This window comes from Marmota flaviventris, chromosome 12 (assembly GCF_047511675.1).
Source record: "Marmota flaviventris isolate mMarFla1 chromosome 12, mMarFla1.hap1, whole genome shotgun sequence".
Taxonomy (NCBI): domain Eukaryota; kingdom Metazoa; phylum Chordata; class Mammalia; order Rodentia; family Sciuridae; genus Marmota; species Marmota flaviventris.
In genome coordinates, this window is record NC_092509.1 from 50,738,050 (window position 1) to 50,754,863 (window position 16,814).

General features: G+C 32.9%; 1 protein-coding gene across 1 annotated transcript in view; it reads right to left on the bottom strand.

Moving 5' to 3' along the window:
• Positions 1 to 16,814, bottom strand: part of Rgs7 (regulator of G protein signaling 7) — a 451,424-nt gene that overhangs the window by 84,745 nt on the left and 349,865 nt on the right. Inside the window, exons 5-6 of the mRNA XM_027928559.2 lie at positions 6,925 to 7,031; positions 1,960 to 2,011 (exon numbers count right to left, since the gene is read on the bottom strand). Of these exons, the coding sequence (XP_027784360.2) occupies positions 1,960 to 2,011; positions 6,925 to 7,031 (159 nt within the window). The remainder of the gene's footprint in view (positions 1 to 1,959; positions 2,012 to 6,924; positions 7,032 to 16,814) is intronic.

Genomic DNA, 16,814 nt, shown 5'->3' on the forward strand with positions numbered 1-16,814 from the left:
GACTATGTCTGCAGTTAGTTAACAAGCAGGCATTTTAGATTTTAGGAAAAAGTTTAGAAGATGAACACCTCTGAAGTGGGCATCAATAAATTAGTGTGAAGCTGATTGACATTAATCATGTTGGATGACCCACTTTGAGGGATTTTCTATAAATGATGTGCTGTGTGGGCCGTGACATTTCCTCAGGCTTACCATGGAAACATCAATCTACGTGAAGTCATAAAACATGAGCTTTAATTGTGATCGAGGTAACACATTTATGAAAACCACAAAATATGGATAGAGAAGCACTGAGAATAAGCAGAGGCAGTGTTAATTTTGATTTATTGAGTATGTGAGAAGAACAATGGCAAGTTTACTGAGGCATACTAGCTTGAATTATTCCATCAGCATTAGAAAGTCAACATCATGCACTGAGGAATAGCATTGTAGTGCATGCAGCAGGTTCCTACTGCATGAAGAAACTGGCATTTCCACTACTGGAAAGGAATCATCTAGTCTCTTTAATATTAAATTTTAGATTTTTTTCTGTGAGATATGTTAGTTTGACTCCTTTAACTAGCAACTGACCACTCTTGGATGAACCATTAAATTGTGGTTTGGGCAATGTTAAAAGTGAAGGACAGCTCCATTGGTCCTCCATGGCTTTTCCTAGGCTTTTTCTTCCAAAGACATTGCTCCGGCAGCAGTATCAAAGAAAGCCAAGTTGCTGTGAAAGCTCTCACTGCCTTTGCATATCATGTTAGACTCTTTCCCTCAAAGGCTTTTCTTGCCTCTATGCCTGACAAAGCCCCTTCTCCTTTAAAATTCAGATGAAATGTTTCCAGTTCTTGTATGAAACCATCCCAAAACCACCCCACTTCCCACAAGTAAAGTCAACTTCTCCTTCTTTTAAATTTCCACATTAGTTGCTCATAACACTGCTGTATTCCCTTGGCACTCAATGGTGACTTCTTTTCAGCTTTCTCTTCTAGCCTATGAGCTACCCAATGCTACAGAAGAAGTCAGTCACCTTTGTTATTCTAGCACTACTGCAGCAATTGGCATAGGAATAATTCTCCATAAGTATTTGTAGAAATGACACTAAAAAAATCCAATCTTGTTTTTGAAAATTGTCGCTTTTAGGAAGATGTAAGAGAGTGAATACTTAGTAGTATTCATTTTTAGTACTTAACTTTTTTCTTGTGTTTAATTGAAATCATGGTTGTTATATCAAATTTATGCTAAATTCACTGAATGTGATTTATTAGGATTAAAATTGTGATTGACTTTATTTTGCTTGCAATTGGCCTCTTCATATTTAATAAACCCTTTTGTTTATAGAATTATAAGATGGCTTTTCAGGTGCAGTGGCATATGCTTATAATGCCAGCAGCTTGGGAGGCTGAGGCAGGAGAACTGTGAGTTCAAAGCCGGCCTCAAAAAAAAGACGCTAAGCAACTCCGTGAGGCTCTGTCTCTAAATAAAATATAAAAATAGGGCTGGGGATATGGCTCAGTAGTTGAATGCCTCTGATTTCAATCCCTGGTAACAACAACAACAACAACTAAATGCCTCCTGTATTAGTCAGAAAAGTAGAGTCTAGAGAAGTCAAAGAACTTGCCAAAAACCATACTGCAAACTGGAAGATCTGAAATAGAGCTCTTGCTCTTTAAGATCTTTTGTTGCTCTTTCTAATAATCCAGGGTACCATGAAAAATAATAATAACCTTTTTAAACTTGTTTATAACTGTTTAATCGATTTAGAATTTTCTCTACAGTTGCAAAGAGCAGTATAACATGGAAAAAGTTACCACTAGGTTTGATGACTTTCCAAACAAGGCCATTTGTAAATTTAATGTTAGAAATATTAATCCCCAACTGAGAATTATGGTTTCCCTTTCATGCAATAAAATGCAAGTACACATTAATCCAGACATACTGACAATCAATAATAAAATGATGAGATATTGCACTAACCATAGTCTGTATTTTCTGGCTCCCAACAATTTGATGGCCAAAAATAGGGTGTCTGTGGAACAAAGAGAAGTGAAAGTCAGGTTAGACAAATAAAAATTTGGTGTGTTTCTGATTTATTAGCTGTATTCATCGTCAACAATTATCTAGAACAGTTTGTTAATATGTTTTATAACTCAGAACAATTTCCAAGAGAGACATTGTAAGATTTTGCATCTGCATTTATTTTCTGACCAATGGCTCAACCTTTAAATATATGCTGTACCAGCAGGCATTTAAATGCTATACACTGCTGCAATTCTAGCCAATGGACATAAAAGTTCTGATTGCAATATTTAAACAAAAAAGTTTTCATCCACAGGGAGGACTGAAAGTAGAGTATTATACTCAGCAAGACTTGTGATGAAAATTGTCTAAAAATAACTAATTGTTTTCTATCTATCATGTATCTCAACATTGCCTTTGATGGATCCAAAAAGCTCAATTGACAAAAATCTTCCCCTGAGGTCTGGCAATCATTTTCCTGGCTCTATTAATTATATAATGCAGATCTCAATGCTATCCAACTAGATTGAAACAGCGTTTTACTTTCACTCTTCAAATATTCCTTTCATAAGGACATTTATTGCTCTAAAGTTTTAAACTAAACAAGCCAGAGATCATTATCAAAATAATAATGTCTTATTTGACTGATGTGATGAACAATAGGCAGAATTCTGATTCTGTAAAATTCTAGGAAATGATTGACTAAATTATAAAGACAATGTTTGATCAAGAAAAACTATTATTATCACTAACATTAACATTTTATATTTTTTAAAAGAACTCTTTATCCTGGCTCACTGCTCCTACACATCATAAGAAGGCATGATGACCACTTGTCTACTTCTCTCACCCTATTTCCTGGAATGATGATGCCTCAGGACTGAATAGAACAGTGATTACAGACATCAGCTTTGTGGAGTTCACTGCACTTATTAATTAAGTATGTTGACAAGCCATGCACAATGAGCACATTTTGGGAAATCTCTGATTATCTGACCATTCTATCTGTAAAAGAATGATTCTCTAAAAAGAATAGTTGAGGAGAACTGTTTGATTTTCTGGGAGAGGAAGTCTTTCCAAACTGAATGAGAACACCAGGGGATTTTGACTTAACCTCTACTCTTTCTTGGGAATTACTACAGTATAATTAAAAAAAAAAAACTAATAGTAGTTTTGTGCAGGTATGAATGAAATCACATCTGGGATTTAGAAGAAAAAAAGTGAACCACAAAATAAAGGGGCTATTAAGACTTATATGAAACATGCTCATCACCCCCAATTCCACTTGCCTTTGTGGGAGGTAGAGTTCCGAAAGATTTGATTTCTTAAAAAAAAAATTGGATCAGGATTCTAGGAGAGCATCATAGAAAAATAAAGTAACTAAAAGCATGCTTTCATTTAGGATGCTGGCTTTTGAGATATTTCATATAAAGTGCATTAATCTTTTTATATTTCATTGTGTGTGTGTGTGTATGTGTGTGTGTATGCACATGTCCATGCATACAAATCTAACTAAATGTAAAATATCTATCCTAGTCAGACTGATCAGACATATACATTTTTCCCCTCAAAATGAAAGGAATGTTTTCATCTATTCTTAACTCTATTGTCATTTACTTTATTGAAAATTTCATTGCTGTGAAAATAAAAGATAAAGAATTTTGTCTTGTGATATTACATGGAAATGTCACAAAGCCAATATTTATAACACTGGAGGATTTTCCTAGGAAAAAAAATGTTATGATTTCTACTGATGGATAGTATTTGAGAAAAATAAGACCTTTTAGATCATTGAAATTTAAAAACCTATTTTCATAGTACTACTACACTTTAGGAAATTTTAATGCAAGAGTGTGTTTTTCACTGTTGGTTTCCTTATCTATCAAAAACTCTTCTAATATTGTTCAGTCATTGCTTAACTGTGGCACATCCACTAAAGGTGATGAGAGTTATAACAGAGACCTGCCTGGAGAATCATGTCAGATCTCAGTTCCCATTAGCAAATAGAGGATGATTAGATAATTGTAAGTTTACATCTGATTAAAACATGCACTGAAAATTTGAGACAAATATACTGTGGCATGCCAATGAAATTAAAAGAGTTTTGTTTCTCTTGAACTTATGCCCTAGAAGCTCTTTGGATTTTAAATAATGGTTGCACTATCCATCATTCACTGGATGAATAGCAAACATGGCATCCTAATGTTTTCCATTTTAATTCATGAATTTTAAAATCCTTTTGAGGACCTGAATTTCAATTCAATGTAATAAAGACTTTCCTGTTGCTTGGAACCAACATAAAAAGGAAAGTGAATACTTTAACCAATAATGTGTTTTCTATTATTAGAGCTCTCCAAATATAGATTGATTAATGCCTTGATAGATATTACAAGAACAATTCAATTAACCCTGAGTTTCTGGTTTTGATTTTTTAAAATTTTCGTTTTAGGATTCTATGCTTCATTAATCATTTATAAATAGTATCTATAAATAGTAAATAGTATCTATCATATTTAGATACTACTACAGATGTGTGTGTACATTATATATATGTGTATACACATATATATATTTCATATATTCATCAGTCCGTTGAATGTTATAACCCTATACTATACCTTGTAGTCATTAAATTAATATGCTGTTTGCACCTATCCTGTTGCTATATTTGAAAAATTCTTTAAAATATCTTTTTTTCTTGAATGTACGTGGTGCCTTCCAAGCTTTGCTCATTTTTGACTCATGAGCATGACTAAGACCTTTAAACCTTGTCTGCCTACTAATTTCAGTCTGGAATGACAACAGTAGAGATAAAAATCTCACGTTATCGCTAATTCAACCCATCATCACTAATGTTGGGTTCTGTTTCATAGAAAATTCTTGAATTAGATAATTCTCAAGGGATAGAATATATTCTGTTTTCCCTATAGATAGTTTTTTTGACATATAGATAATTTTACCATTAATACTGATTTTGAAGATGAATAAAAAGTTTTAACTTTTGCAAACATAAACCAAACTTTCCTTTAGAATTTGTGAGAATTTTGTTAAAGTTTATTTCCAATTTGTATATGAAAATTCTATATAACAATAAGATCATTTGGGAAATGTTTAATTCTGCAATAGTAAGAGACTTTTAAAAATCAAGAAGTAATAGTCACATATAAGCAATGTATGTGCTAATCAATAATATTTCCTATGTATTAAAATGTAAACCCATAAGACCACAAGTTACCTTAACAATAGGTTGTTTTAAGCTACCATTAAAGTTTAGCCATATAAAAACTATCATTTTGCAACCTTTTTAAATTACAAAAAATTGCTGCTATAAAGTGCTTGACTATTAAGATTAGTATGAGAGTTTCAGGAGATTGCTTTCCAGCAATTAATGCAAAAACACTCTGCTTATTTGCATTGAGATAAAATAGTCTTAAAGAAATAGCAGTGAGGGCTGGGGATGTGGCTCAAGCGGTAGCGCGCTCGCCTGGCAGTGCAGCCCGGGTTCGATCCTCAGCACCACATACAAACAAAGATGTTGTGTCCGCCGAAAACTAAAAAATAAATATTAAACTTCTCTCTCTCTCTCTCTCTCTAAAAAAAAAAAAAAAAAGAAATAGCAGTGAGAGAGTTTAGGAAGCCAATGATCTTTGAAAATAATTTTTTAAATTTTTTTTAGTTGTAGATGGACATGATACCTTTATTTTATTTATTTATTTTATGTGGTGCTGAGGATCAAACCCAATATCTCACACATGTTAGGCAAACACTCTACCACTGAGCTACAACTCCAGCCCAGATACTTGAAAATAATTTTTAAGCATATTTGCTCTTTTTTTCTCTGTTTTTCCAAACAAGGTTTAGCCAATCAAATTGCTATTCTTCAATTTTTCAGACAAAGAGCATCTAATAATATTCAAAACAAGTGGGGAAAATGTTGCAATCTCTAAAAGTTGAACTGGATCAGGAGAACTCTTCAGAAAATAACCTCAGCCAATAAGCTAGAGAGTGAACTCTGGCATTGTATACACTTTAATTGTATAGGCTGGAATCTACTCATCAGTTATGAATTAACCATTATTTCTAATGAAATACAGAGTACACCTGTGTTACATCATTGTGAACCAAGTGTCGGCTGCATGCATAATCATGGAAATGAGTCTTCAACCATTTCTCAAAAGAATAACTGTGTCTGTGTCATTTGGAACTGAGCCAGAGTGACTCACCAGTTTGCACATATCTAAGTTATCTTCCTGTCTTGGGTGGAGTTTATGCAAGTTAGTCTTCACAGACTTGTAAAAAAATCTCAGACATGAACAAGTCCTGTGCTTGTATAAATAGTTAAATTCTATCTGGGAGCTTAAAGCATTCCCTTAAGAGCTTACTTGGACTGAAAGGTAGTTCTGGATCGCAGGCAGTGCCAGGGTATGATAAATTTAGTTTCATTTCTCAACTTGGTCCCTACTAGTTAGATGCATTGCAGGAACAAAATCTTCCAGTATTCCATTAAGTAATTTTGTAATTTTCCTTAAGTTTACATTAAAATATGACTTCAATCATTACATAGTTTCACTTTCACAAATTATCTGGACTAAGCATTTTCCCATCTTCTCTGTTTTTTATGTCTTAACTTTAGTTTCTGAAAAGCCTAAGTCAAGGAAAAATAAGGCATAGTTCTCAAAAGTTCTGTTTAAGAAAAAAAGAGTAACAAACAAAATGCCAGGTTCTAGTTTAAAGTAAAAGAACATTTTCAGGGTCTGGGGATGTGGCTCAAGCGGTAGCTGCGCTCGCCTGGCATGCGTGCGGCCCAGGATTGATCTTCAGCACCGCATACAAACGAAGATGTTGTGTCCGCCGAAAACTAAAAAAAAACAAATATTAAGATTCTCTCTCTTAAAAAAAAAGAACATTTTCATTTCAACTTACTTGAAACCGGTAAAAGGTGCCATCATCCTTGAGCGTGAGTACGTGATCTGAGATTGGAAAGAAGTATCCATGGGCAGCCATTAGTGTTCCCAAATGGAGCGCCTCCACTGTTTTAGGAAAGCAACACAAAACAAGAACACATAAAACTTTGAAAAACTTTTTTTTTTAATCATTCATTCAGAAGTGTGTAACATTTTGTTTGCTTCTCCTTGAGCACATTTGTGCATTCAAATTCTTGGCATCTGGAAGCTGGCTTTGTTTGAACTTATTTTTCAGTTCTTTCACACAGGATACTAACTTGGTTCTGATTTCTATTAGTGAGTGATTATACAGTAACCAGCCTCATTCCATGACTACCCATTCAGGGAAAAATAAAGTTATGGAACAATGACACAAGAGATTTCTTCTGAGTCTTTGGAATCTAGCTTCTTCATAGAAGGTATGTGTGTTAATATTCTCCCACAAACAATTCTATTTGGCATTTATATAGTAATTTATACTTTTAAATGTTTCTACTTGCATCACTCCCCTGCTTATTTAATAGATATCTAATGCTATCACCAGTTTCTCTAATGACAGGGATCACTATTACTTGATGCTAAAAGGTAATGTTAAGGCATCTAAGACCATTAATGCTGCACTATTAAGGCAATAGAGTTCTTGGATTGTCCAGTATAGCTTCCACTATTCTATCCTAGATATGGACTAGGAAGACAGTTATTTGACAATTTCAGAACATAATGCTATAATACAGATGTTTTATATAGATGAACCATTTTTCCAACAAAAGGGTTAATAACATTTGGTCAATAGAGTTATTGTTGCATTTAAGCAGGGACAACATATTTGTATTTGTTAGCTTGAGATCTAGAAAATATGGTATTGTGAAAAATAGTTTTCTAGTACAAAATTATATATATATATATATATATATATATATATATATATATATATATATATACAGAAAATACCAAAATTAGAATCATTTATTTACATGTTTATATACAATTTATTTATAGATTTGTTTTTGTTTCTTATATAAGTAGCTAAAATGATTTTATTTAAAATTGGAACTGAACCCACAGACATTCCCTCTCTCCTTCCCTGTTACATTTATATTGGTTAATAATTAATTAACTTAAATTTTTATCTGTCATTAGATATTGTGGTGCTCCTTGTAATGGGTGTATAACACATTGCAAACATTTTAATTGACAGCTTCTTCTACCTCCATCCTTTTAATGCCTTGTTCCTGATGATAATAAAGAATAACTATTTAATCTTTCTCTTTGCTATATCCCTGGAAGATTGTTATTAAATGACCCCCTCTTCTTCTCTACACCCCCAATTAAATACCTTCTTGCATAGAATGTTCTTTTCCACAAACAGACACATATCTATATCTATATATAATTGCTATATCCTTTCAATCTAAAGTCAAAGTCTTTTCAAAGCATGTGCTGCTTTCTCCAGCATAACTACATACTTATTAAAACTCTGGAGCTAGTGTGATGTTGTAGGAAGAGCAAAACAATTGGAGATACCAATGTCTCTTGTTATTTAAATTTCCTGTGCCTTCCCCCACTTATTAATAAAGGTAATAAACACATCTTGCCATATTGGCATGAAAAATACATAAGAACATATGTAATAAAGTTGAAAAATGCCTTGTATGCCATAGTAATCAAATGTATTGTAGCTATTGTGTTTCATTATTTATACACTCACTAATTTTTATAATTTTTTAAATTCCAAAGTAATTTAAGGCAATCCACTTCCAGAAATTGCCCTCTTCTAAGATGACTAAGAGAAGTTGACAGTTCCAAATGCTATTTATTTCTACATTCACCTCATTTTTTAAATATCCATACAATTAAAATGGTAAGAGTCTCTATAAGGGCAGCTGGGCCATAACAATAGACAGGTGCTTACAGCTTTGGTCAAGTTATGAATTCCTAGACTACCCTGTAAAGGAAGGGCAAGGCAACATACAACATCCGTTGTAGGATTTCAAATTCAGGTGGCTAACTTGTCTTCTTAAAGTCATATTTGTGAATTTAGTCCCAGAGTCTGTGGCCTTGGAAAATAGTCTTAGCATACTTTCCAAAAAGAAATTAAGTTATGACACATAAGGAAGGCTGCAGAGTACAGATAAAAGAAAGGGAAACTCAGTTGCCTAGAAACACTGTCAAGAGTTTCTGAAGTCTGACTATAGGGAAAAATGGGACTTAAAGATAAAACACAGAAACAGCAGAACAAGTTGGGTGTTAAAGTGTTAATGAGAATCAGAAAAATATAATGAAAGTAAATATAAGAAGGCTTCAGAAAAGAAAATGACAAGCTAATGAGCATCAGAATGTTCTTAGCACCCTGCTTCTCCTTAGATACTAACTCTGTTACAGATCAGACATTCGTAGGGACAAGGTTTATGCTTGCAGTTCTTCTTCATGTAGCAGTGCCAGTAAGGCCTATTAGTAGGACTTAATAAATCCTTAGTGACTGAAAAGATAAAGAGTGAGTGAGCTAGTAATTTATGCCTCCTTTTTGAGGTAAATATTCAATTTTATTTGATTACATGTTATCATTTTATTTTCCTTCTAATAAATACACATGATCTATAATTTTATGATTAAGGTGATTGGTTTTGATAATTTGGCAGCATGCCTTGTATTCAGTAGAGTTATATTGGTGAGGGTCTATATATAAGATTAAACTTTAGTTTCAACATGAGTCATACATACTTCGTATGTGGAGGGAAAGTCAAACCACTTGACATAGTATTTAAGAAGACTCATCTTTAACAAGGCTTATAAAATTATTCCAAGGTATTTGGGAAAATAGAAACCTAGAGAGACTGAGATTACAGGGAGCATGGGGCTCCATAGTACAAACTTCAGAAAACCTGGGCTCCAGGGCAGAATAAATGACTTGGTAGAAAATCAGGAAGTTGGGGCAAATTTTCTGTTTTGTTTAAGACTATACACTTGGCAGTTTGTCAACAGAAAAAAATAGCTATTGAATCAATATTACTGAATGAAAGATTAAGTATATTTATGTATAAATTGCCCACCAAGAATACAAAAAACAGTGCTGTATGAAAAAATGCCAATCTAATTATTTTGTGTTGTGATCATGAACAGCTTGCAGAACTCTTCTGAGATAATATAGATGTTCATATTGTCTTTTCAGAATACTTTCATAGGCTATTGAAATGGGGCCATTGTAGCACTGTAGCTATTTTGTGATAGGAAAAGTTAACGATGATATTAATAGCATAAATGATACTAAGATCTGAGAGTGGCTTTGAGTCATATTCTCATGATTGACTTGTTTATTGTCAGTGATAAACATGGAGACACAATATCCTGTGATCTAACTATTCCTAAATTTCAGCATCATCTTAATTTAATAAGAACCTTGGAGATGACTGACAGTCTTGGAACAAAGGATTGAAAGATTTTAATGAGTAATCCATTGAGATGGCCCTCCCAACAAAGGTATACCAGATGGCTCAGCAACATTATTCTTCCCAGCAAAATAATCATTAATTAATCTTCTTCTACATGTGTTATTTGCCTTGCCCACACAGCTAAAGTTCAACAACAAACCTACAAAGAAACTCCAGTTTATTTTTTGTTTGGATATTCAACACATAAGCATAATGAGAAATAAAAATTCATCTTAAAAGAACGGTTACTATGTAAATAGCCTTGCGCAACTTTGCGAAGCTCTGTGCATTCATAGCATTATTTAACCTCAAACCCTGAAGCAACAGAATTATCAACAAACTTTAAAAGCAAAGATAATTCTATATAGCATAACTTTCTTTGACTACAACTACTTCAAAATGTTAATGAAGAGCATATTATAAAATAGGTTTGAGTACTTCAGTGTAAAGTGCTCTATATTTATTAATAATTTAAAAAATAAGTACTGTTTTTCTTATCTAGAGACTCAACTTTTAGTAGCTTCAGCCCCTCCCAAACATAACTCATAATTCTGAAGTGATAAAAATACTTCCAAGTCAAGAAAATAATAATCAAAAATAGTTCTCACTAAATCCTAAATTGTTATTCCTGACATATGCTATTTGCTTTTATTTTATGTGAATGGACCTAAAAATATGATTGTTTTATTTCCAACACACAACATAAATGTAATTCGTGTATAGGGAGAATTATTTTAGAAGAAAATCTAAAGAGAAAAAAATGATAGTGGTTGATATGATATTAAGGAAATAAAAATACTAAAAAGTAGACAAACGTGAATTGCTTAATAGTAAAATAACAGGCATTCATCAGGATGATTCTGAGTCATAAAGGAAAGATTCTTTTGGACTTACTTTTTTGTTTAAGAAAGTCATTTCAGAAATCCTTCAAAATATTATCATTTTTTTCTTTTTTTAGAATTGGCATTTGAAAAGGTATGATTAGTCATGTGGAAAACTCACATATGAAGAACATTTAATTCTGTAACAAAACCAAATAAAAATGGACTACTACCATATTTAAGAGTTTATGAAATAAATATATTTTCTCAATAGTAGGAATATTGAAATAAGTATCTAGGCTAAGAGCAGATAATTTCCATGTAGAAAAATCAAGTGCCATTCAGTTGTTAGTAATCAAGAATCAGGATAACAAAGTGATTAGTGAATAATAATAAAGTGATAAAAAACAGATGACATAAAACAGATTCTGTTTGGGAGAAATACAACAGAATCATAATTTAAGTCAACTCCAAGAAATGTACTAGGTAACTAATACAAGTAAATACTTTTTTCAGATAAAAGAGCAGAATACGGACACTGTGCCAGTTCACAGCCTGAGTTCAAATCCTAGCTCTCTCATTTGTTAGCTGTATAGACTTCCAATTCCTGGGCCTTGACACGTAAGATGACATTAATAAAATACTGATGTCAAAGGTTTGTTGAGATAATATGTATAATGCACATAAAGCAATGACTGCCATGTCAAAGTGCTCCAAAGATGTGAGCTATTATGAGTTGATAGGAAATGACACATCTAGTAACACCTAATCTAGTTCAAAAGGAAGAGGGGAAACTAGTAGCTGGTGTTGGTCTAGGCTTCCCAGTTACACTAAACACTTTCAACTCAACTCTATTTAAAATCGCTCAGTTGATCAAAACTAAAAAGTCTTTTGTGTGCTGATGATGAACCTGCTAGGAATACACCTAAATTTTTTTTCGTAGGAGGAAAGAACACTAACAAAATCCCAAAGAAAGGTATCATAGTAATAGCAAAATATTTCCAAAGGCAACATATTCTACACACTGGGGTTTTACTAAACTAAAATATGAATGGCAAATGCTAATGAGGAAATATCACTGGCTAGGACAGAGGCAGGAAGGACTGCTATAAGGATATCTGGAACCTGACTGTGTTGAGGAATGACAGGCCCGGAAAGAGCACAGGACAGCAGACATAGTGGAGATAAATTCTTAGGAAAGAATGAGATTTTCCCAGGACCAAAGAAAATTGACATGTTAAAAAAAAAAGGCACTCAGAGTAACAGATAATCATAAATCAAAATTCCTGGTCACACACAGAGTAATCAACAACCATGACTCCTTAGGAAATTTCTCAGATAAATGGCTGGTGTTGTAGCTCAGAGGTACAGTGCTCACCTAGCATGTGTGAGACACTGGGTTCGATTCTCAGCACCACATAAAAATAAAATAAAGATATTGTGTCCACCTAAAAATGAAAAAAATAAATATTTTAAAAAAAGAACAATGCTGAAATTAGAAAAAGAAACTATCCATGTGATATTAATGTAGAGAAGTAGTTTAGATTTATTTTAAATAATATATATAAGCATTACCATTTCCCAGATGTAGATATTCCTCAGTATGATTGGTAGTTCCATCATTGCATAAAATGAACTGCATTATAATAAGATTTTGTTATATTTATATGGGTGTAAGTGCATAGGAAAGTATTCAGGTGAGAGAAAAAGTATGCTGAGTTTGCCCAAATACAGTGTAATGAAACTATGACAATCACAAGAGACAAGACAATAGTAAATTATAGTGGAAAACAACATCTCATCTAAAATTTAGCATGCACTCTGTACTATTTCCATTAGTCAATCTGGCTTAATGAGTTGGAAGAAGGTGGGGTGTCCAGTTAACTTTTTAATAGAGGAGTTTCTCCACCATGGATTGCTTCAAATCAGAGAGAGCACAGGCTGCAGAATAAGTACTTGTATGTATCAAAGGAAAACATGCTTCACTGTAACTTCTGGGAATTGACTTCTAATCCTAGTGTTTTCTATACCACATATTATGAGTAAGTCACCTCATCTCTTTGGACCTTACAGTTGGCATCTGCAAATACAGCACAAAGTCTTTCCAACTCTCATTTCATGACATGGTAGGCACTCAAAACACAAGCTGGGAAGTTGTGGCAGAGAAATTGACCTTTACTTGTTCTCCTTGCAGCAAAGGAAAATGTATTTATTTTTCCTCCGTCAGACACTTTTGTCATTGGCCAGGTCCCAGTATTTCAAAAATAAAGAAAAAATGTAAGAGCAGATTTTTAAATTCAGTTTCTTAAAAATAAATCCTCATGTTGATCAAGTGCTACAGGATGGAGTTTTGTGTACACACAGCAATTTTAATAATTATTCCAAATAGACAACAACTGAATTTATGTGTTCTACTTACATGTTTTCAAAAATTGCTTGTACAAATGTATACATGATTTCAATTAACACTGAGGAATGCACTAGGTAATTAATATAAGTGGATACTTTTCCAAACAAAGGAATGGAGAACAGAGTATTGCACAATAACAAGTTCCATGTGACAAAATGCCCTGGATAATTTGGTTAAAATATCAGATGTCATTCCTAAAAAATAACCGATGTAGTCTTCTGATAATACCTGCTAATAGTCCTTTTTTTTTTTAAAAAAAAAATCATTATTCTTTAAGTATTCCTTAATGATATTTAAACTATGATGAAGTATAAGGGTAATTCTGAAGCCATAGTTTCATTGAATCAGTTATTATAGCAGTTGGGAATAAAACCAAATGAAATGTCCTTTTTTCTGTATTTTACAAAAATAAATGCTTCAACTAGCTAAAGACTGTGGGACATCAGGATTGATGTCTGCATCTATTTAAATAAATTTTCTGACACTGTGTCCTTTTAAAAATGTCAGTTTTGGGGGGCTGGGGATGTGGCTCAAGTGGTAGCATGCTCGCCTAGCATGCGTGAGGCACTGGATTCAATTCTCAGCATCAAATAAATGTAAAATAAAGATATTGTGTCCACCTAAAAAAAAACTAAAAAAAAAATATTTTTTTAAAAATTTCAGTTTGCATAAGCACATAAACATCAATGTTTTTAATATCTGTGTCTATATGTTGGTGTATGTCTATTTTAGAGAACAAAGAAATGTGGGAATAAGTGACTTCTAAAAATACCTAGATTTTAATATACAGTATGTTCCATAGACCTAACTGATAGAGAACATCTTTGTTAAATATTTTGGATATGATATTCGGTGAGTTTATTAAATACGACATTTTAAAACATTGTTTTCTGTTTACTGTTTTAAACCAAGTACAATATTTTATTCACAAGTTGATCTTAATTTTGAATACCACAACTATGACCATGGCAAAGAAATAACACTAAGATTCAGATTTGTGATGAAGAAATATATGTAAGCTATTAAAAGAATTATCATACACCACCCAAATTTCTCTAGTTTTCTACAGCAGAATTTAAATCTCTGATGTTAGCATCAGAAACTATGCCAAAAATATTGTTATGGTTTAGGTATGAGATGTCCCCTAAATACTTCTGTGCTAATGTAGGAAGTGAAATGTTTAATTATGAGAGCCATAATCTAATCAGTTCATTCTAGTTTAAATGGACTGAGTGGCAATTATAGGCAGATGGGACTAGGCTGAAGGAGGTAGGTCACTGGAGGCATGACTTGGGATGGTTCATCTTCCCTATAGCCTTTTCCCCTTTTTCTTTTCTTCCTGGCTGCCGAGACAGGAGCAGCACTCCTCACTATGCCCTTTTGCTATGATGTTCTGCCTCACCTGGGGCCCAGAGTAATGGAATCTGCCCATCATATACTGAACCTCTGAAACTGTGAGCCAAAATAAACTTTTCCTCCTCTAAGTTGTTCTTGTCTGATATTTTAAATAACAAATAAATAAAAATAGTATTTTTCTTTATTTTCAACCAATTTGAGTTGCTATATTATACTGAATTTTAGACAAAATGAATATAGGCAGTTGCTGACTTATGATTTGACAATTCAACAATATTGTGAAAGTGATGCGTATTTAGTAGAAATCATACTTCAAATTTTGAGTTTTGGTCTTTTCCTGGGCTAGCAATATATGTGGTATAATGCTTTCTCAAAATGCTCAACTATAAGTTAATGTGAATTTTCTAACACATTTAAGCTCAGTTAGGCTAAGGTTTGGTGTATGGTAGGTTAGATGTAGTAAATCTATTTCAACTTCCAATATTTTCAACTTATGATAGGTTGAGGAGCATCTGTATAGAATATGAGTGTAATAAAAAACCATTCAGAATTGTTAGAGAAGTCCTCAAGAACAGGTGAATTACAATAGGCATGGAAGGATTTGGGACTAGTGATAAAGAATGAAGTCCTTTAATTTTTTATTAATTCTCCTAGAAAATGTTTTCTCACCATTCTTAATTTGTTTCCCATGCTTATCTTGTATAATTCAAAAAATCACTTTCTCTTTTATTTCTCTTACTTCCTACAGTATAATTTATATCAGATTTTATTAATTTATTTAATAAGTCTCCTTTATTCATCCATCTGTTCATCATCTCTATTCATTCTGTTATCTATCAGAAGACTTTTCATTTTCTGGTTGGTTTTAGGTACTTGACTATATACTATAGACATACAAGTGAATATGATAGTCTCTCTTCCTCTATTTTTAAGAGATTAATAATGCAGTAAAAGATACTATACTTTAAAAATGAAAACTATGATTTCTGGCTTCACCTAAGACACACAAAGAACTTAGAAGTTGTCACTCCCATCCTTACAATAAGCGAAAGCTTATCAAATGAAAATCAACTGCTTTTCTTAGAACAGATAAGTAAAATTAGAGGGCAAACTCCAACCCCCAAATCTGCAGAGAGGTTCACCAAACATATACCCATGATGTATTTACTTGGAGCAGAAGCTATTGTGTCCATAAATAGATAGAATCAATAAAATAGCTATTTAACAAAGGGGTTGAGGCTTATTGTGAACTTGTCTGGGAGTGAAGAACTCTAGAAGCTCATAATCTTAGCCTCGTGCTTTCATGAACTAGGCTTCCAGGATTCTCATCAGAATTTCATTGTGAAAATTCAAGAAAGACCCTTTCTAACTCACTGCACTAAACACTTCAGTTTCTATTACTTAAAAGAAAATGTCCAGCCTTCAGTGAAAAATTATGAAGCATGTAAAAAGGCATGAGAGGAGAAAAAAATAACCATTAAAACCAAACTTGGATAGTTCACAGAAGTTGGAATTATCAGACAAGGAATTTAAAATTATTATTTTTAATTTGTTCATGTCTCTAATGGAAATGGTGGAATGCTTTAAAAAACAGATGGATAACGTAAGCAAAGAGATTCTTAAAAGATATTCCAAGAAGGAATCAAATGGAAATTCTAGAAATAAAAAGTTCTGTAACAGATTTTTTTTTTTTTTAATGCTTTACTGGACTCATTAGTAGACTGCAGAAGGCAGAGGAAAGAATCAGTGTGCTTGAATAACATTTATTGATTTCCGTATATTGAACCAGCCTTGCATCCCAGGGATGAATCCTACTTGATCATGGTGTACAATTTTTTTGATATGTTTTTGTATC